The sequence below is a fragment of the Berghia stephanieae genome, chromosome 12 (assembly GCF_034508935.2).
Source record: "Berghia stephanieae isolate SIO BIC M18660-M18661 chromosome 12, UCSD_Bste_1.3, whole genome shotgun sequence".
Lineage (NCBI taxonomy): Eukaryota > Metazoa > Mollusca > Gastropoda > Nudibranchia > Aeolidiidae > Berghia > Berghia stephanieae.
Window position 1 is genome coordinate 13,691,741 of NC_088371.1, and position 23,758 is coordinate 13,715,498.

The following is a 23,758-nucleotide window of genomic DNA, read 5'->3' on the forward strand; positions in this document are numbered from 1 at the left end:
GCTAATAACAAAGAGTGGAGTGGCGTCAATTTTGTTCCCTCTACAATTGGAGAAGAGCTGTGAGAAGAAATCATGCGCTTATATAAACAAGGTCATATTTCAGTAATGACATAACCCGTGAACGAATCAGGGATCAAATTGCGATGGAAAACGTCATACCCATATCACACATTTTAAAATAAATAATAGCTGTGATGAAACAAGAAGCGGAGACGGTTTTTTTTTTTTTTTTTTGGGGGGGGGGGGGGGGGTCATCGGAGCATTTGAGCGTCAATTGTCAACAGAGTTTGTTGTGTATTTGAGGCGGGGGAATGGGGGTGAAAGGTTTCATTTATTCAGTTATTCAGTCGTTTTTTTTTAAATTTAAAATAGGCTTTCTTCAAATGAAAAATGTGCAATATCGACACAAACACAATTTTAATTTGATACTTTGTTTGTTTTGTTAGAGAGAGAGAGAGAGAGAGAGAGAGAGAGAGAGAGAGAGAGAGAGAGAGAGAGAGAGAGAGAGAGAATTGTTATAGATTAATACTGGATACGGAAATATACTCCTCTGCATCAAGAATAGGGAGCTGGGGGGGGGGGGGGGGGGGGGGGGGGGGGAGAGAGAAGATAGAAGATATATATATATATATATATATATATATATATATATATATATATATATATATATATATATATATATATATATATATGAATGAAACGGGTTTGATGGACGCATGAATGGAGGGAGGTGTAGATAGATGGATGGATGAGTGGATGGATGGATGGATGGACTGACTGACAGTTGGACGGATAGATGGACGGACAGTTGGATAGCTGAACGGGTGAGTATAATATTAATATGGCAAGATGACATAACGTGAAAGAGTATGATCAACGGAAGCAATTTCTGTCCATTTGAAATTTAATTATAGAGTGAATTCACACCCAGCATTTATGACTGACCCATTTGACTTAACACGTATATTTTTATATGAAGTCCTAGTAAAATATACTTTAACGTTATTTCCAATCAGCGCTCTTTATGAAAACAAGCTTCGCTGGAGATAAACAATACATTCTCTCTATCCCAGGGTAGTGGATCAAGGACGCCCCAGAAAAACAAGTTGTGCTCTCACTCGTTTTATCCTCTCTCTCTCGCTCTCTTTCTTTCACTCTTCTCACAAGCAACGCAATCCATATGCAAGGATGAAATCAATCAAAATAAGATCTACACACGTTTCCACGAACCAAGAAACAGAATTCCGTAAATTAATATTGAGAAACAGGCAAATAATACACAAAACACAGGGATGTCAAAATGAACCTAGTGCATCATTCCATACAAATCATCACATTTCTATCGCATCGTATTATTATCCTCCTCCATTGCCACCGTCCTTCCTATTTAACATAAAACCAATAATAATGTTTTGAGAGATCGAAAACGGAGGGACAGCGAAGCGTGCGTATGCGTGTGCGCCGACAACCAATACACCAGAGCAGCAGCAGCAGTAGAGATTACGCTGGAAGCTGCCAACTTCAACAATTACAAACCGAAACGATTTTTTTTTTAAATGGATTTAAACAATAAAAAAGAACAGTGATCATAATAACATTCTATTTCGCCCTGAGATTTCCATAATTCTTATATTATTAATCTTTATCGATGATCAGCATTAGACATGACTAGAACTTTCAGTCTTCTTGGATTTCACGAATCTTATTACCGTTCCTATGGTATTTGTCATGTCGTTGGAAGCATGTATTATTATTATCATTATTATTATTATTATCATTATTATTTATTATTATTATTATTATTATTATTATTATTATTATTATATTATTATTATTATTATTTATATTATTATTATTATTATTATTATTATTTATTATTATTTTTGGTCTAAGGTACGCTCCATATTGTGTAGGTTGTTGGCTGAGGAAGAGTTTTGAACCCAAAATGTTTGCAGTTCTATGTCAAAGCTGTCGTAAATTTATTACAAGTTTAATTCATTTCACATGATCGACGCTATGCACTTAGTTAAAATACTCATAACATCCGCCAGCTGGATATAACATACCAACACGAAAACTGTCATCTTAAACGTTAACAGTCTGATTGATATAATTTAGAGAGAACTACTCAAAACAATGGATGGCTAAAAACAATAACAAAGAGCTGAGTGACGTCAATTTCGTTCCTTCTATTGACAGCTTTAGGTAAACTAGTATTTAATTCAATTTCACAAATCACATCATGTCATGTCATCCGTTACGTTACGTCAACAGTGTACATAATCAATCAGACACTCTTATGGTGATATTGAGGATGAACATGTATGAAAATTTATGGCAGAGAAGAATATATTCTAAGAATCAATTAGATGCTGTCTGAAAAATCAATCTGAGGAGGCCGGGTATGGGGGGAGGAAGGGAAAACAATAAATCAAATAAAGTGTCATAAAGCAATGTAAAGATTTTTTTAATTTATTTATTTTTTTTGGAGGGGGGGGGGGGGGGTCTATGAAGGTGGTTCTCCCGAATCATAGGCCCCGGGGAGCCGGATTTACAATGCCACCATCATGAGAACTCCACCAAAAAGGATATACACACTCAAATGGTAAGATAAGCAACGTTAGTGTTTGTTTTGAGAAAATGTTGCTTTATTGATTATAATCAGTACAAGAGCAAGGTTTAAAAGAAAAAAAATTAATTAATTAATAAATAAGTAAAGAAAGATATAAAGAAAAAAATGAGAGGCGACGGGAAGACAGAGAGAGAGAGAGAGAGAGAGAGAGAGAGAGAGAGAGAGAGAGAGAGGTCCCCCCACCTCTCCCTCTCTCTCTCTCTCTCTTTTAAAAGATTTTTTTAAAAATAGAGAAAGACTTTTAACATATGTCATTTTAGTGAAAAAACAATACTCAATATGGATACAATTTAATGTGCCTAGTTTTATCAAATTATTGGGATATAATTTCTTTGAATCTGAGGCTTGAGAAATTAGCAGCTATGTGGTCTAGTGGTACGACTCTCGCTCTCGGATCCTTGGAAAAGTCTCTTTACTCAAATTATATCACCGTACTCAAGTGTAAAATGAGTGCCTGGTCGTTAACAATGTTGTCTCTGATTTTAAAAAATTGTAATATCGCCTAATAGGCCTCACGTTTCGTTCTACAAGTTAAGTGAGACTAGGAACCCCCTGTAAAGCGTTTTGAGTCCGTTTATCGGACATTGCGCTTAACAAATGCTCTTTGTTTCTGTTTGTATGTTATAAGCAATGGACATTTGTTTACTATATGACTGACAAGATTCTAGATTTGCTCTTTCCCGATTTTTAACAAATAAATACTCCTGACTACCCCACAAATCACCTGGGTACGATTTTTTTACTTTGATCTCGTAAGTTGGCAAGTCAGCCTTTCACAACCTAACACCATTGTTATACTCACACACAAACACACACACAGAGAGAAACACACACACACAAACACACACACACACACACACACACACACACACGCATATTCACATATAAGCACAGCAGCTAGTGATAGGTCGGTCGTCAGTAAGTAGGCGAGAGGCAACCACCGGTAGCTCTCTTCGATCTTTCTCCAAACCAACGAGAGGCGATCGTAAAAAAAACAATACATTTTAATATTCACAGCAAGCCCCGCAGCATCCCAAGTCCCCGTTCCTTTCCACTTCAAACCAGCCTGACCCGAACTTCACCTTACGTTAAGCTATTATGGCTTCAACAAGATATGAAGTGAGTAGAAAAGTGCCAGAAGACAATAGAGAATTTTTTTTTTTTTCGCCTGGGAACCTGCGACTATGTACGACAACTCCGCCTGAGTATAGCGTGGCAACTGTGAGCTACCCACGAAACAAAATTCGTTTCAACTCAAACATTTCTAGATCCCGCTCTCACCCACTCTTGATATCGCCGATTCGTTCACCACCATCGCGAAGTTAATTTTGACACATTAAGCTTAATAGCCAATATTCTCATCACAAACATTAACATCGAAACGATTGAGACATGGTATGCTCCGGTGTATGGGGTGAATTTTTAATTCAGAAAAGTGAGTGGAGCAGGCACTTATGTTGGTAACAACAAGATATGAAGTGAGTAGAAAAGTGCCAGAAGACAATAGAGAATAAAATTATTCTCTATTGTCTTCTGGCACTTTTCTACTCACTTCATATCTTGTTGTTACCAACATAAGTGCCTGCTCCACTCACTTTTCTGAATTAAAAATTCACCCCATACACCGGAGCATACTCAATGTCTCAATCGTTTCTATGTTATATGTTTGTGATGAGAATATTGGCTATTAAGCTTAACTGCTGGTCAAAATTACTTCGCGATGGTGGTGAACGAATCGGCGATCTCAAGAAGTGGGTGAGAGAGGGATCTAGAAATGACTTTGGGTTTGAAACGAATATTTTTGTGTTCGTGGATAGCTCACACGGTAGAGCCACGCTCTCACCTGCCAGGCGGAGTTGTCGTACCAATAAGGTCGCAGGTTCAAACCCCACCACCGCGCAAAAAAAAAAAAAAAAACAAAAAAATTTATTCTCTATTGTCTTCTGGCACTTTTCTACTCACTTCATATCTTGTTGTTACCAACATAAGTGCCTGCTCCACTCACTTTTCTGCTATTATGGCTTACAATCATCGACTTCTTATACTATTATGGCTGGTTTAGTTTGATTCCCTCGAAAACCAAGTGAAACCCGTTCCTAGTATAGGAATGTCGAGAACAGGTCGAAACAAGACGAGGCTAACCTATTCAGTGAATCAGCAATCTGATTACAATTGAAAGTTGCCCTTCAGAGACATAAGGACCATGGAGCCGGATTATATCTAGATTACTTACCTTCAAATATACCCAGCTCCGCAATCACTACTAATTGGACAGAGGTTGGGGGTGGGGTCAGATATAAAAAATAAACTCGAATACACCCAGGATCAAGGAGCGAGTGCTCCACAAACTGAGCTATAAGAGAGGAAGAGAGAAATGGGAAAAATATAATGGGGGGGGGGGGGGGGGATGTGGATACTTTGATAATTGAAAGGGTGAAAGCCTCATGACATGTTTCAACCGTCGACCATTTAGCCTCCAGACTGTTTGAACGTAATGAAAAGGGAATTCACTTAATATAAAATGTTGGAAATTTCTTAAGAGATCAAAGCAGCACTGCCATATTAAATGACATTGGGGAAATTTATGAAGGTATTATAGCAACCTAATGTTTTTAAAGATAAAAATATACAGCCAAGAATACAAATACAAATTAAACGACCTAAAGATAAGAATTCTTCGGCGAATACAATTAATTATTAATTTACTGTGAGCAAACCACCTGACTTCACTTTCCGTACATGCCACGTCAATCGAGACAACTCGACAGGTAGGCTAAAAATAGACCATGAGAAGATTGTGAATGAGTAATTTCTCTTTAAGGGAGGATGAATGAAAATGGTTGCATCGTGATCAACAGATGGCGAAATACGTCATGTAGTGTGTTGTACTATTTTAATTCACTGTTTAGATTTAAATATACAAACATACCAGTTTGTTTAACATAATAGACAAGTATGAAACAAAAACAAACAGTATATGAACACAGCTAACTTGAACACATGCCGACCAGCCGACATGGGAGCGATCTATATTCAGGTTTTCGTCCAATTGAGGCATCGATCACATGAGTTGTTGCTGACCAACGACTGGATATCTCTCAATAAATGTAAACACGCCGCTTTGTTTATAAAAGACGCAAACATACCCATGGGTCAAGCTGAACAAAATGACCTATTGTGATACCATGATGTTGGGAATTTCGAACAATCTGAATTTTTTTTAATTATGAAAAAAAGTTTTGAAAGTGTGTTAAAATGCATGTCATTGCCTGGTGTTACGATGTAATTATATACACAACAGTATCGAAACATCGTGATTAGAAATCAGATTCTGTAAGCATAAAGGACCTGGCTGGTAGGCATGTGCTGAAGGTTCTTTGGCTGTTACTATACGTAAATAGAAGAAGAGAAAGAAAAAAGAAGTTGATGTCACTCAACTCTTTCTTATTGTTTTAAGACAGCCAGTTGGGTGATTGACTTATTTGGCTTATTGTCGTCCGCCTCCTTATCAACTGACTGGGGGACGCCTCGACAGCTTCTCTAATTATATTAATAATTCCCTCCATTGGTCTCAATTCTCTATAGACTAGGGACTAGATCTGCAAGATCATTTTCCGACCTTAATTCCTGGTGGTCTTCAGGTCTTTTAATTTTATTGCGAGAACGTTTGTTGTTGGTTTGCCTCGACATTTGTCTTACCTAGTTATGTAAAGTATGCGTTCATGGCTTTGTTTGCTATAAATTGTTGTCACTTCAAAGTATGTGCCCGAAGTCTCCATCCTGTTTCGTGTATTATATTTTGGTTAAAAGTAGAGTTTCGTTGCATTTTATATAAACTGATCTGTTCGGGTGATTAGTTCTCATTAATTATATTATATATCATCAGACTATAATATAAACGTTTACAGTTACTCGGTTTGATGTTTTGATGAACGAATTTCTGGTGGGAAGTTGTATTTTACTTAAACTCATAGCATCAATGTGGAATAAAAATCACTCGTGAAAATTATTCAATAAAATTCAATCAAATCTGCCGGAAAACCAATCCAATGTCGTCAATAAAACAAAAGCTTCTGACAGGGGACGCAGAGGGAGGAGATGGATGGGGAAGAAAAGAAAGGGGGGAAAAAAAAGCACAGCACAGGGGAACTAACTCTTTATTAACTGCAATGGAGCTAGGAAGAAACGGGTAGTCTCCCGCCAATAATCCTTCGCTCATTTAATTTGATTGAAATGGTGTATAAACACTCAATCCGAGAGACTTTTGCTACTTTGCAAAATTGGAAAAAAAATGTATTAAAAAATGAGCATAGACATAGATAATTTTATTCAAACTACCATTAACTAAAAACATTAACTTTGATACTACGCCGACAATTTGTCTCAGAAAAATGTAATAAATAGGCATGGGGTAAAAGTAACCTGGGTAAACTACGGATATAGTCGGTGTTAGGGTTGAGTGAGTTAATCTACTTGATACTGATAAGGGCAACGTCAAACTAATTTTGTAACATTGTAACGCTCTGAAAACCTTAAACAGTTCAGAGACAGAGACTGTGTCCCTCTAAACACCAACATGCACATCAAAGTTTGCGACAATACACTTCAGGGTGGCTTGCAGATATGCAGGAAGAAAAGGAAGAAGAACTAAACTTCAGCATAAAATTTATTTGTTTCATCTTGGCAAACTCATTTATGGCGATTATGTGTCTGATCAAGCAGTAGAAGCACAGTCCCTTTCTTCCCGTTGTGATTACAGTGATATAACCGTTCTCACTTTTAGTACCGAGAATAACCCTTGAACATAAAAGACAGGATGAAACGAATACACGAACTTAATCCTTTGTTGCTGGTTACACATTAATAATATTATACCCCCCCCCCCCCCCCCCCCCCCCCCCCCCCGTATATCTTCCAACAGATTATGACATATACATTTACATCCTTTATATCTGAAATGAGTTCACAACAGAGGAAGAAGAAAGCTGGTAATGGACACACACACACACACACACACACACACACACACACACACACACAGAGATAGAGAGAGATAGAGAGAAGAGGGGGGAGAGAGAGAGAGAGAGAGAGAGAGAGAGAGAGAGAGAGAGAGAGAGAGAGAGAGAGAGAGAGAGAGAGAGAGGGGGAAAGAGAGGGGGAGGGGGCAGACGGACAAGCAGAGTATATAATATTATAAAATATAAAGTATACACTCCTCACCTTAAAATTGCTACATTTGATCCATGCCGCAAGACCCTCAATGATGGTGTCTATGCTGTAGAGAACACAGACCAGATCACTGCGTGGATCGCTGAGGAAAGGCACCAGCTCCCCGTGTGCCTGCAGACGCCTCTTGGTGTCCTGCGTAGTGATGTTCTCGTAGAAATCATCCAGAGAATTTGCCATGGTAATCAGCTTGATTGCGTAGTGGAGATTGAATATAAATTACGATAACACAATTAAATTGAAGAGATTATATCCTCAAGAATGCTTGGAAAGGACGATTAAATATCCTCCGAGTTTCAGATTTTCACTTTATACAAAAATAAAATGGTCGTAACGTGAAGGAATGATTTTAATTTATTTACTTTTTTTGGCTGTAAAATGGCTGAATTTTGGTCGTAAAACGTTGTTGGTGAATTCAAAACTCTAATAAACTGAACAATTTGATGAAGATGACCTCATAGGCGTGAAAAAGACGAGACAAGGAAAGATGAAAAGTTTTGCGTACTATGCTTTGGGGGACAGATTTTTATTTTTTATACTGCATTATATCCAAATAACGTAATCCAATATTGAAAAAAATAATAATAATAATAATGTTGGCTACAAATTCAACATCAGCCAAAATTTAGACGAGAATAAACTTGAGGTCTCAGCATGGTAGTATCAAAACCATTGTGGAAATTGAATGTTATGATCACATACATTGGTGTTAACAACAACTGGGATCCAATTTAATTGAAATAAACTTTTTTTTTCTTCTCTCCTTAAGCAAGAATCAGACCGGTTGATAATTAAAATATATCCAGGTGCGTAGAATACAGTTGGTATGTGGACGTTAAAATATTAATATTATATGAAGTGGTGCTCCTAAGGTAAAGATGAGTGTGTCAAAATCCTCAAACGATAGAGGATAGCTGGCCGGGAATCACGTCTGAAATGAGAAGAATAAAAAAAATTATTTACTTAGCAATTATTAACTCTAACTTGACAAAACTTGGATTAATCATCTATGGCAAAATGATGGGTATGGGATTAGATTAGCATTTGCAATAATCTTGGGCTTTTATTTATTTATTTTTTCTATTTTTTTATTTTTTTTGTGTGCAGTGCTGAATATGCTCAAAACGCATTTCAGAATCCCCAAGCCAACAGTAATATAGACCATATAAGGACAAAATATGGTGCCTAAAAAGTGCTTTCATAATTATCTTTTTTTTTTCGACAGAAACAACGCTATTACTGTCCAGGTACTCATTTTACACCTAGTGTGGTGAGATATTGTGAGTAAAGAGTATTCTCTAACAACTAAACTTTGCCCGGGACCGTATTAGGGTCCTACCCGTCCAAAGCAGCAGCAGCTTCTAATGGTGTCACACTACTCTGCCACGTTATGACGATCTGTCCAGGACGTAAACTCATCGCCGGAACCGTGTACGGTCGCGAACCCGCCCGGAAGCTTCGTCACAATGCAAGGTTCAACCAGATGCTCTGCGGCTTCGGGCTCTTGACCACAACGAGTACATGTTGGACAGGTAGTAAGTCCCCACTGAGTAGTGAGCGTGCTGTGAGGCAGCTTCTCGACCGAAGTCGGTTCGCTGCCAACCAATGTCTCTTGCTGGTGGAGAAAACTAGCAACTTCTCCCCCAGTTTTCGAGAAGTCGATGTCCCCGCCCCCTCAAGAGATTGAATTCGTCTAACCCGACTTCCATCTCGTATATGTAGCTCTGTCCGAAGTTAGGGAAGCTAATCACAAAGCGACACAAAATATACACACTAAATGATGCAAAGCTTCGTAATTCTTTTTCCTGTGTAAAACGTGAATAAGCATTAGTTCCAACTTTGTACATATTAAAAATCTAACGAGATTTGTGCATTTTTAAAAAGTATCATTTTAAAGTTATAAGGCCATGGCAGTAAGACGTTTATCCTGCTCTGTGCAGCGACGAACGGAGTCAGAAATTCGCCATTACACTTTTGAATAACATCTCAAAAGTACTTTCCATTAGACCTAACACACTCAGCTAACAACAAAACGCCTCAACTGAACCCGAAACCGAAAATAGGACATAGCCTGCCTTCAAAAGTGTTGAAAAAAAAAACATAGTATATTATTCATACATATCATGGACTTCTTTTGAATGAGTCGTTCGTTATAGGAATGGGATGTCAACAAACGTAAGAAGAGAAACCCTCTACCCCATTGCCCTATTTAAATTAATGGGTAATGTGTAAACAAAGGGTGGAGCGAGTTGAGAAAAGTGAAATGATAGATGGGGAAGATATAAAAAGACCCAACTACGTTTTCTCTGATTCAATTCTCTGGATTGTTTTTTTTGATTTTTTTTTTTTATGTTGTATTTTTTTTATATATCTAACTTAGGACAAATTGGAATAATCGTAACATTTAATAATAACAGGTTTGGTGTTTTGTTTTGTTTGTTTTTTATCTTACTTGGGACCAATGGGAATAATCGTAACATTTAATAATAACAGGTTAAGGAAATGTCAGCACCAATTAAAAAATAAGAATGATGTGATGACATCGCAGCAACTTGCTCGAATGCATACATACATTTATCTGACTGGCTGGCAAAATAATATGAATGCCCTATGTAGATACACGTACCTGATCCACACTAAACAAAAATAAGAGGGGGGGGGAGAGAGAGAGAGGGAGGGAGGGAGAGAGAGAGAGAGAGAGAGAGAGAGAGAAAGAAAGAGAGAGAAAGAAAGAGAGAGAGAGAGAAGGGGAGAGAGAGAGAGAGCGATTGACAGAGAGAAAGAAAGAGTGTGTGTGTGTGTAAGTGTGTGTGTGTAAGTGTGTGTGTGTGTGTAAGTGTGTGTGAGTGTGTGTGAGAGAGAGAGAGAGAGAGAGAGAGAGAGAGAGAGAGAGAGAGAGAGAGAGAGAGAGAGAGAGAGAGAGAGAGAGTGAGTTTAAAATTTGAATTTATTCGCTAGTAAAATCATTCGACCTCAAGGAAAACTGACAGTTCATTCTTGATCAATGGCAATTCCCTTTGATCAATATATATTTTTTTTAATTCAAAAAGAGAAGACAACTTGGTTTTTGCAATATAACTGACAAGTCACGATCATTAATGTCATTCTTGACTCGAGAAAACGGGCTACCACGTAGAAAATGTTTCAGTTCATAATACTCAACCATGAGGGTAAACTTTGTACGAATTATCATCTTGCATAATACAGATTACATATATGACTTTGGTTTCATATATATGAGGAGGAGGATGAGGAAGATAAGATGAGGAGGAGGAGGAGGAGGAGGGGGGGGAGGAGGAGGAGGACGACGACGACGACGAGGGGGAGGAGGTGGACGGGGGGTGGGGTGGGGGGGGAGAAGGAGAAGGGGGGAGAATGAGAAGGGGGAGGAGGAGAAGGAAATGAAGTTGGAGGGGCAGCAAGATAATTATGACAACATCGGCCTAGTAAATGTGGTGGCGGCAGTCTCCCAATATAAAAACGGTCGACACCTAAACTCGTAAATGAAAGCATCTTGAATCTTAAATAATATACGACAGCATAACGAATGACACTAACAAGTTCTGCAACTTTAAATCGTACCGTACACACAAAATCAGACCACCGCGTCGGCATAAAAAAAAACCGTTGTACACGACCCCATTCATAAACTGATCAATCCATAATATGCGACCCACCGTCACAATCTGGCAGTATGCCGTAATTGTTCAGGTGTTGAAAGTTGAATTTAAGCTGATAGTGATCAGAAATGTGACCCCTCGTCTCAAAACGGTATTATGTCGGGATGGACCAGATGCTAAAAAGTCAAATTATAGTTCTTCTTCTTCTAGGTTCCATGCCTGGTCCAGGCTTCGGATACTGCATGAATTATCTCTCTCCATTCCTCCCTGTCTCTTGCTTTTTCAAACAGCTCTTGGATTGTTAGGTTGGTGAAGCTCTTCAGTTGGTCTATGAGTGTTTTTCTTTGTCTCCCCCGGGCGCGTTTACCAGGTATTTTTCCACAACTTGCCAGGTATTCATTCTTATCTTTCCTTACTATGTGTCCGAAAAAGGATAGTTGTCGATCCACTATTAAGGGCATTAGTTTCCTTTGTTGGTATGTTTGTTTTAGCACTTCTTCGTTCGTTTTGTGTGCAGTATACGATATTCTCTGCATCCTTCTCAAGCACCACATTTCAAAAGCTTCAATGTTCTTTTGTGTTTCTGCATTTGTAGTCCAGCTTTCGCATCCGTATAACAAGATTGGCCACACGTAGCACTTCAAGACTCGGAATCTAATCCCGAACGACATCTGTTTGTTTTTCAAAATGTTTCCCAGTTATCATAGTTAAATTGGTCAAAAATATGAAACGTTGGTATTTAGCACAGTAAAAATATGATATTCCTCCTCCTCTATAAAGCATATAAACTCAACTTAAGCATGATACTTCTGGCTATAAATTCCATTTTCATCATCTTAATCATCCCGACTTCATACCGTTTTGAGACGAGGGGTCCCAAATATGAAATACGTCGTTTAATATCTAAGAAACGATATCATTTCTTCTCAATAAAACATGTGAACAATACGCAGGTCTCCTTTTTTATTTTTGCTGGGAAATTCAATTTTCACCTTAAAGTTTTACTATATATACAAAACATAATACCGTTTTGATGCGATTTAACGAGATCATTGTTATGATTATGCAAAAGGGTTGATATGACTCATCGTTCCCCCACTGGAGTAGGGGGGCGGGGGGCGGGGGGGGGGGGGGGGGGGGGGGGGGGGGGGGATAAAATTTAACCAAACACACCATACAGTGGTTCAAAAGACACCCGATATCAATGCAGATGTGAAGAAGGCAAGATGAATGATCTTTGTTTACTTTTGAAATTTATACATAAGGGGGTATGGATACACCCAAGTTAAAAACGCAGCGCTGCGGGAGGAGATAGATAGATAGATAGATAGATAGATAGATAGATAGATAGATAGATAGATAGATAGATAGATAGATAGATAGATAGATAGATAGATAGATAGATAGATAGATAGATAGACAGACAGATAGATAGATAGATAGACAGACAGACAGACAGACAGACAAACAGACAGATATATAGATAGACAGGCAGACAAACAGACAGACAGACAGACAGACAGACAGACAGACAGACAGACAGATAGATAGATAGATAGATAGATAGATAGATAGATAGATAGATAGATAGATAGATAGATAGATAGATAGATAGATAGATAGATAGATAGATAGATAGATAGATAGATAGATAGATAGATAGATAGATAGAGATAAATGGATAGAGGATAGAAAGAAGAGAGAGAGAGAGAGAGAGAGAGAGAGAGAGAGAGAAAGAGAGAGAGAGAGATGGTCATTCGTCCATATCGGTGTCAAGAGTCTAGAAGTGAACTACGAAGTAAAGAAAAAGTGAAACCTGAACAACCGCACTGATAGCCCTTTCTCAAACAATTCCCACAGACGGAACAATAGAATCGCACCTAGTAAAAGCTAGGGCGGTGAAGGTATTAAGGGTGGTAAACACAACGTTTACGTAAGTTTAACTACCATGTTTACTGCTCTGGGCAGTTGGTAGAAGGTTGAAAAAAATCGGAGGTAGGTGGGAAAAAAATATAGACAAAATGTCCCTTTGGTTTTGGGAAAAACCGATTTCAGTAAAGCGTAAAAGCAAACAAAAAAATTCTTATTTACTAAAAGAAGTGAATTTTGACACGAAAATTATTAAAGCCATAATGATATCATTAAATTCGAAAACCGACAACTCTCATATTATTATTTTTTTATTAAGAAAAAAAATAATAATAGAAAGAAAGAAAAAGACAGAATGCATCTTGATTAGAAATAACACAGGCCAGGTGGCTGGAAGGGTGTACTAGTGAGATTCTTGAACTCCTGTATTTGAAATGTCAAATTCGCACCCAGTGAAGTCTTCCAATGTTGCGGACAAGCATTGGGAACTTGTTGGATATTTCAAACGCAAGAGGTCAAGAATCTTATAATATCATTGAATATAAAGCTATTCCAAAAAGTCGTTTTTCGTTCTCGTATCATTCGCCACAAAAATACACGACCAATACTAAGTCAGTTTGAAAAAACGAAGGAATGTTTTTCCGGGTTGAACATCATCATCATCATTGCCTTTTTCACCCTGGGTCAGGGTATAGGCCACAGACAAACAGTTTCCATCCTTCTCTATCCTGAGCCAACTTTTTTATCTCATTCCAGGCCTTACCACTTCTCTGTATATCAGCTTCTTTAATTCTTCTCCATGTTCCTCGTGGCCTTCACCTTGATCTTCTGCCCTGAGGGTTCCAGTCCAATACTTTCTTTGTTATAGTTGAGTCATTCTTTCTAAGCGTGTGTCCAATCCACCTCCATCGTCTTCTTCCTATTTCCTCTCCCACTGGTTTCTGCTGTGTTCTTTTCCATACTTCTTCATTTTTTATTCTATCCATCCATTTTATTCTGAGTAGCTTACGCATGCACCTGTTTACGAAAATCTGTACCCTCCTTATACATGCCTGTGATGCGTTCCAAGTTTCACATCCATACAGTAGGACAGACTTCACGTTTGAGTTGAAAAGTCTTAGCTTTAGTCGAAGGGAAATATCTTTAGTTCTCCAAACTCTGTTCAAAGATGTGAATGCAGCCTGTGCCTTTCCTATTCGTGCTTTCACCTCTGCTTCCGTGCCTCCATCCTTGTCAATTATACTTCCGAGATAGCAGAAAGTGTCTATATCTTCGAGTTCCTGATCTTTTACTTTGATCTGCTCCCCTTGACGCGTACCTATCCTCAAGACCTTTGACTTTGCAGGGTGAATTCTTAGACCAATTGATTCCGAGAGGCTGTTTATAATTGTGGTTTTTGCTTGCATCTGGTCCTGGGTGTGGGACAAAAGAGCCAGATCATCTGCAAAATCCACATCATCCAACTGTGTCCAGGGGGTCCACTGTATCCCATTTCTTCTCCCTTTGGAGGTTTCCTTCATTAGCCAATCAATGGCAAGAATGAACAGGAATGGAGAGAGCAAGCATCCCTGCTTGACACCAGTCTTAATTTCAAAGCTGTCAGTAAGCTGGTCTTCATGTACAACCCTGCAACTTGATCCTTCATACATTTCCTTAATGAGGTTTACTATCTTTTCAGGGAGTCCATAATGTGCCAGAATTTTCCACAATGTTTCTCTGTCAATACTGTCGAAAGCCTTCTCGTAATCCAGGAAGTTGACAATAAGAGGAGAGTTCCATTCTATAGACTGTTCCACTATGACTCGCAGAGAGGCAATCTGGTCGGTGGTTGAACGGTTTTTCCGAAAACCTGCCTGTTCGTCCCGCAGTTTAGCATCTGTTGCATTCTTAATTCTCTCTAAAATAATTCGGTTGAAAACCTTTCCTGGGATAGAAAGAAGAGTGATGCCTCGATAATTATTACAATTACTGAGGTCCCCTTTCTTTGGAAGCTTGATAAGATGTCCTTCCTTCCAATCCTTTGGGAATATCCCGTCATTCCAGATCCTCTCAAATAGTGAGTGCAGGGCCTCAGCATTTCTTTCCGCATCAACTTTTAGAGCCTCCGGTGGAATCTGGTCTGGTCCAGCAGCTTTCCCCCTTTTCATCTTATTAATGGCACCCACAATCTCTGCTATCGATGGTGGATCACAGCTAATTGGTAGCTCAATCCTTGCAGGCAAAATTTCTGGCTGGTTGTCTGGTGTTGGTCTGTTCAGAAGGCAGTTGAAATGTTCCCTCCATCGTTCAGATTGAGCCTCTTTTCCAAAAATAGTTTTCCCATCTTTGTCTTTGACTGGTATCTCTGGTTTCCCATATTTTCCAGCAAGTGTCTTGGTAGTTTGATAAAGGATCCTCATGTGTCCTCCAGTCGCTGCTGCTTCTGCTTTCTCTGCAAGTCTGTTCATGAATGCTTCCTTGTCTTTCTTCACAGATCTTTTGACTTCCTTAGCTATGGCTCGATACTGCTCTTGTGCATCCAGTCTTGAAGCCCTTGTTCGGCTTGCATTCACTTGTTCCTTCCTTGTTCTCCTCTTTTCAATAAGGTCCAAGGTGGTTGGACTTATCCATTCTTTATGTTCCGATTACTTTACCCCCAATACCTCGTGGCAAGTTGTTATGTAGACTTCCTTGATCTTTGCCCAATGTGACTCTACATCTATGTCCTCCTCGAGCTCAGTAAGAGGTTGGAATCTATTACTCAATTGTAGTTTGAATCCCTCATTCTTTTCCCCATCAAGTCCATTCACCTCGGGTTGAACAATGAAAAATAATTTTTTCAAAAACTGTCGATCAAGAATAGGATAACAAAAATAGTTAAATAAAAGAGTAGACAAAATGTCAAAAATATGCCCACACTTTTCCGGCACGTTAAAATAGCTATACCCAACGACTATTTATAAGTGTTTGATGGTAGATATCAGTTTTTGGTTTATTTTATATCATTTAGCCCAGAGAAACGGATACAATCTGAACGTTCCCTCAACTTCTGGAGAGAAAAATATTGATTTGTTTTTGTGTGTTTGTTTGTTTCTTTCTTTTTTCTTTGTTGCTTTGTTTTGTTTTGAGTGTTTTGTTTGTTTGTGTGGGTTTTTTGGTTTTTTGGTGTCGAATATTCCGAGAAGACCCTTTGGCAAAGCGTCATACACATATCACGCATCACATGAATCGCAAGTCAATACGATGGACGTGGTCATAATCCATAACGCCCCAAAGTCCATGGCCCTAAAACAATGTGGGAAATGGTTGTCGTTCACCAGCCGTAGGGGGGGATCGCTGTCGTCTGCATGCCGTCAGTCCAGTCTGATCGAATCCAGTCTAATCTAGGCAAATCAGAGACATGAGTCCTCCAATACATAGTGTTGCAACTTCAGTATTGCAGAGAGACGCAACACTTGTGTTGTGACGTCAACCAATTCTTTGTGTTTGTGTGTGTGTGTGTGTGTGTGTGTGTGTGTGTGTGTGTGTGTGTGTGTGTGTTTGTGTGTGACTTGCGTATTTAAGTTATTTTTAACAATTTTGGCAGCCAAAATTGTTAAAAATTCCTACTATATCACATACAACCAACGAATGAGAATACTTAATATCATTAATATAAGCCTCTAAGCACAGAAAACATAACGTGAATGGTAAGTCAGATATGTAGTTGCATTGGTGGTTTTCGTTTAAAGAAAATATTCATCAGTTCTGCCCGCCAGATTAATCGTATCGAGACACAAAACTATGTGTACCCTGAAAAATGTATAGTGTGGTAGAGAGAATTTAGTGAGAACGAATTCCTCAACTTGGGGTCTAAATAAAAATTAAATAATAACAAATATGTAGCCTATAGATCTCAACATCATCCATTCTATACAATGTAAAAAAAAAAAAAAAAAGAAAGAAAAAGAAAAAAGTTGATCAAACTTCCACTCTCCTTAACAAGCCATACGACGCTTAAATTTAAATGAAAGTCTGACACGGGCAGTCTAGTAACAACATACACAACACATCCAATCAAGAGATCAAGCGACTAAAAACAAGTGGCAAATAAATGCATTCCCTCGCCGGAGACAGTATTGATTTGATGCTCGCGACCACGAGCAGCTAATGGATTCTGTGTGCTACACATTGGCTTGGTTTAATCGTGTAAATAAGACGAAGAGGATAATGTATAATAATATTATCGATATACCAGGACATTCAATGCACATCCTCAAAAGACAATGATGGAAGTCCAGTCTTTAGTCTCTGATAATAGTGATGATATCTCCAAAACTACACAGATGTCTTCATAACGTTACATTTAAAATTAAAAAAGAACTTTAAAAAAAAGCCGCAACAGGAAAAGAGAAGAGAAAAGAGAAAGAGAAAGAAAGAGAGAGAGAGAGAGAGAGAGAGAGAGAGAGAGATAGATAGAGAGAGAGAGACAGAGAGGGAGAGAGAGAGACAGATAGAGAGAGAGAGAGAGAGAGACAGAGAGTCAGATAGAGAACAGGGCCACACAGAGAGATAGGACAGGGACAGAGAGAGAGAGAGGAGGGGGGGGGGGGGGGGAGTCATAAGGTTGGAAAAGAAAGAACATAGGATGAGAGCTAGGCTCTAATACTACTAATAGAGAGATAGATATATAGTAGATAGATCGACAATAAGAAGGGGGATACGAGATAGACAGGAAGATGCATGGATACATTAACGGAGGTGGGGAGAATAAACATAAACAAGAGGTGGAGGGAATAAACAAATTCTCTCCCAACATACACAACATCCAACACTACATCGTTCAAATTTGTAACAAAATGACCAGGTCCAATCACCTCCCTCCCCCACCACCCCCCCCCCCCCCCCCCCCCCCCCCCTCCTCCTCTCTCTCTCTCTCTCTCTCTCTCTCTCTCTCTCTCTCTCTCTCTCTGTCTCTCTCTCTCCCTCTCTCTTTCTCTCTCTCTCTCCTCTTTCTAGAACTACACCTAGAAAATGGCTGTTAGTATTCGAATGATAGACTTAAATCTTGTGCTATAAAAAAGTTAAAGATAATCAATCAGAAAATATCACACCTCCTCAGAACTCTCTAGAGCGAGGAATTCAAAACGTAACAACCAATATACAAGAGCAACAATAACAAGATGGCGATGATGGTGATGAAGATGATGATGGTGGTGGTGGTGAAAATGGTAACGGCAACGATAAAGACAACAATTAGCAATAATAATAATAGCAAAAACAACAACAATAATAATAATAATAATAATAATAATAATAATTAATAATAATAATAATAATAATAATAATATAATAATAATAATAATAATAATAATAATAATAATAATATATAATAATAATAATAATAATAATAATATAATAATAATAAAACAATAATAATAATAAATAATAACAATAAAATAAATAACTTATCTATAATTATTGCACACCGACAGTGACAGGAATTATGAGCTTATCGTCATGATATCGAAGCACTAAATTACAGGTCACAGTCACTAGCGGTGATTAGACGTTTGAATGGTTTTTGCCCATAGCCATGCCAAATAAATCCCCACCGTTCCAGACAATTATTAATAGTTTTAATACCTATATAAATAAGCCATATCGCCGACCACTCCGTTCAATATGCAAAGAACGTTGGAATACCTACTTGGTTGAAAAAAAAATATAAAAAACTTTGCCATGATATATCTATTGCCTTTCCACTTATGTTTTTGTTTGGTTTTGTTTTTGTCTTTGTTTTTACTGTCAACAGTTTCTTCAATCTGATATAATGGGGTGGTGTTACAATTTTTTATTCTACTGAAACAACGATGTTATTGACCAGGTACTCATTTTACACCTCAGTTTGGTGAGGAAAATGTGAGTTAAGAGCCTATTCCGAAGGCGAGTGTCAGAGCACAAGACAACAAAGCCTCAAAACAGCATTGCATGAAATCCAACATGTCTCCCAAAAGATTATCGAATTTGAAATCGTAAAAAGAAAGTATTGAAAAAAAAAAGAAAAGAAAAGGCAAAGAATAATAGAGAAAAGTATTAAAATTCTGCGCAAACCTTAAAAACAACACGTTACGGTTTTGTGAGAGGCAATGGAGTGGGGTATTTTGTTCACAACAAGCGGTGATTTCGACAAGAAGTGCACCCATAAATACCTTAAATCAGTGATAAAATGATGGATGATGATGATGATGATGATGATTGATGATTGAGATATGATAGTGATTCATGAATGATGATGATGATGATGATGATATGAAGATATGACCCGCGACGCAAGACGTGATGATGATGAAGATGATGATGATGATAAGTAATTAGTTAATTAATTGACGAAAAGATCAATGAATCAATCAATTAATTAAAACCATGAACTTAAAGCATCATTCATTACATTCAACAAAACAAGATCAGTGTTTTTTATAAACAATAAAAAAGAAACAAAAAAAAAAATGAAACCTCTAGAAAAAGATAATCTAACTGCACAAACCGTAAGCTTTCGAAAGCCCAGAGGGTGCATTAAAATCCGTCGAATTTGAAACCATTCAATGAAACAGGAAATTACTCATTCATGACACAGCTTTTTTATTTTTAGGCTAATCGATTCCAAGAATCATTATTATTATTATTATATCATCATATATCATCTATATATCTCATATCATCACCATTATTATTATCATTATTATTATTATTATTATTATTATTATTATTATTATTATTATTATTATTATTATATATTATTATTATTATTATTATTATTATTATTATTATTATTATTATTATTATTATTATTATTATTATTATTATTATATCATAATCACTTTCCAGTAACATTGGTCCACCTGCAACAGTTATATCGAGACATGACAGAACTCCCTCAAAGTTACACCGTTGAGGATACAAACTTCAAACAGCCCTTTTTTTTTTTTTTTTTTTTGCAACGACGTGACTTCATTGCAAAACATGGACCACTTTTTCCCACAATGCCCAAATACAGCACCACCTAGAAGATATGAGACGATCCACAAGGCCGATTAGAATTTCAATGAATGGTTAAATAACTACAAATTGGAGATCTTTGTGATACGACCAAACGATACTGCTGTATTTATTTAGTTCCAACACCACTCAGTATCATCCAGTTCAAAACATATGACACCCTGCCTAACCTTCGTCTCGATTCCAACCATAGCTTTCTACACTTCATGCCTACCTGCCAATACTATCCGCCTTCTGAGTCAAGATCATTTATTCTTTCAACTTCCACCCTTTTTTTTTTGAACAAGCGAGATAAAAAAAATTAAGGCGATGTACAAATTAAACCGTGCCATTCTCTGAATAAACCATTCAATTCAAACGTTTCTTTATTGTTGGAATATACTACATAATATTACTCAGAATGCATAAGAGAAATAGTAAAATAAAAATAGGAATTAATAAATAAATATTCGGTCTTAATGATCTTTCTTCGACAAGTCAAAACATTGTGACAAATACTCACAAAATGGAGGGCCACCCTTTGCAGACCTACCACAGTTGTCAACGAACAAAGAACCTGCATTATAAGCTTTAAAAAAAATCATGTATCAAATCAAAATAGTGGAATATCGTATAGACGAGAAGGGAAACCCAATTAAGAAGATGTGAGAGAGAGAGGGGGGAGAGCAAGAGATGTTTGTTGTTTGTTTTTAAGGGTTTTACGGCGCTTGCAACACATTTAGGTTATATCAGCGCCAGTAAAAAGGAAGAAAATGGGATAGTAAAAAGTTATAGAATTACAATTAAAGCGCCAAGAAAAAGTAAGACATAGGGAACTGGGAACAAATAGGGATCAGATGTAGATTTCAAGAGCATACCACTAATGTACTTAGTTTGAGATCGCCTATTAGTCTCATCCGGACACAAGCACAAAATCCAACAAAGAGGAATACACTCAAATGCTTACATTATACTTTAAAAATAACAAATATAATAATACACAAAAGAGAGATGATTTACAAGGAAAAAAAATATCATCTCCCAAAACAATAACTATGCATTTGACTGTTTCCCTCCCAGCTCGGACTCCGGCCAGGACAAAACCAAGTAATCACATTCCAAGACAAAATAGGAAAGCATGTTGGAAAGCAGATACAAGGAAATAGAAGACGGTATGTACCCCCTGCCCACTATGGGATGACAGGAACCCCACCCAGTGAGAGAACAAGAGAGATGATAGAGAGAAAGACAGATGGCAGAAAGAGTGGGAGGGAGAGGAATGAGAGAGAGAGAGAGAGAGAGAGAGAGAGAGAGAGAGAGAGAGAGAGAGAGAGAGAGAGAGAGAGAGAGAGAGAGAGAGATTCTAACTCTTATTTCTAAGGCTATGAATTGTCATTTCAAATTCAAAATGTTTTAAATAGTTGTAGAATTGTTCAATTTAGATAGACATATATTATCCTACTTTGTCAATAAAAAAATGCCTTATAATCCTCCGGATTATTAAAATCCGGTTTGGTAAAATTAATACCAGAGAAGAAGAAAAAAAACTGCAGGATACCGAAGAAAACTATAAACAGCAGGACAGCCAATTCTGGTGAAGGCATGCACTAAAGGTGGCTATACTATGAATGATCCCAACTTAACGTGCCAACAAGAATGCTCCTATTACAAAGAATGCAAATACCCAGTGTTTTGTCTTCCCGATATAGCACGTACCAATCTACACGTTATGCAATGCCTCCGTCGATTTAAAAAAAAAAAAAAAAAAAAAAGAATGCTAGACGATAGCAATGAAAGTATAATGAAAATATATTATCGTACAATGTCATATTCACAATAATATAGTGGAATGTAGATCAGAAGGGAAAACCAATTGAGAAAGTGTGAGAGAGGAGAGAGGAGAGAGGAGAGAGAGAGCAAAGGAGATGATAGAGAGATGAGAGAGAGAAAGACAGATGGCAGAAAGAGTGGGAGGAGAGGGAAGGGAATGAGATAGATAGATAGATAGATAGATAGAGAGAGTGAAGAGAGAGAGAGAGTGGGAGAGAGAGAGAGAGAGAGAGAGAGAGAGAGAGAGAGAGAAAGAGAAATTTAAATACCGGTTCCCTTACACAATCAATAAGAGAAAAGAATACACACAAATCTTTCCACTTCAGTCCACGGTATAATAACAATAATACCGGCCCGTGCCATTCAAATTCGATGATAGGTTAAACTAATAGATAATATAAAGGTTGAAAAAAAAAAAACATATCTTCAAGCAACTATCCTTTTACACACCATGTCAAAAGCATTAATCCCTCCGAGCGGGTACATTATATTAAACCACCATTTATTATCAACCTCTTGAACTGCTCAATTGATTCCAGAAATGAAGAGCATAATATTCGCGTAATACGATTCATTATATTTTATCGATTTATATTTCACGAGAAGAAAAAAATATTAACAACCAGACATGATTGAAGAACACGTGGAATCTTAAGTGCCAAGGAAAATGACGATGTATTGGCAAAATGGTGGCCCAATGTCTCAAAACGGTTATTATGTCGGGGTGCTAATAATTTGAAATAAATAAAGAGACAAATGTGAACCTCGGGTTAAAATCAGCGTACACTTTTTTGCATGTCTGATAACCCAATTCATTATGGGCTCATTGTTGTAATGGAAATCTCAACAAAACAAAACAAAAACAAACAAAAAATGACGCAAAATATTTTTCATTGCAACAATGTTAAACTAGGCCCATTAAGTGGGTTCGGATGTCAGACCTGCATGTACATAGATCTACATTAAACTATATGTTTTATTGACAGCTGTAGATGAATGTAGACTCTTAAAATGACAAAACTAAAAGTTCACATATTTCAGTCATTTTAACTTTATAAATCACTTTTACATCTGAATCAATCCTACTTAATACCAAATAAATAATAAATAAATAAATTTAAAAAATAAATTAAAAATTTAAAAATAACTTTAAAATAAAAAAAAACCATTATAATAATAATGATGATGGTGATGATGATGATGATAATTAATAATAACAGTAATACGCATTTATGAAAGACCCACACAAAAAAAAAATAATAACGGGAACAAATAGATAAAAAGAATAATAAATAAAGAGTGGGAATACCAAAGGAACTCAATACGAAATGGAACTAGAACCCTAACATTACATCCGGCAACCCATGTTTAAAGCATTTTTTTTTTCTCAAGAAGAGTGTCTTGAATTTGCATTTATCGACTCCAATCGCAGGTATCGAGGAACGCTATGTCAGCGAAAACTGCAATTCTACCATCATCTGACCGGAAAAAAAAAGAAAATGAAAAAATAAATAAATAAAAAAATAAAATAAAATAAAAATGAAATAAAATTTATTTAAACACACATTTTAAAAAAAATTTGGCC

The 23,758-nt window shown here is 37.3% G+C and overlaps 1 protein-coding gene across 46 annotated transcripts in view; it reads right to left on the reverse strand.

Moving 5' to 3' along the window:
* LOC144958123 (CLIP-associating protein 1-B-like) overlaps positions 1–23,758 on the reverse strand; it is a 272,256-nt gene that overhangs the window by 228,082 nt on the left and 20,416 nt on the right. For all 46 annotated transcript variants that reach the window (XM_078889853.1, XM_078889851.1, XM_078889844.1 and 43 more), the window contains exon 2: positions 7,853–8,789. In XM_078889853.1, the coding sequence (XP_078745979.1) occupies positions 7,853–8,038 (186 nt within the window). In that variant the 5' untranslated portion in view covers positions 8,039–8,789. The remainder of the gene's footprint in view (positions 1–7,852; positions 8,790–23,758) is intronic.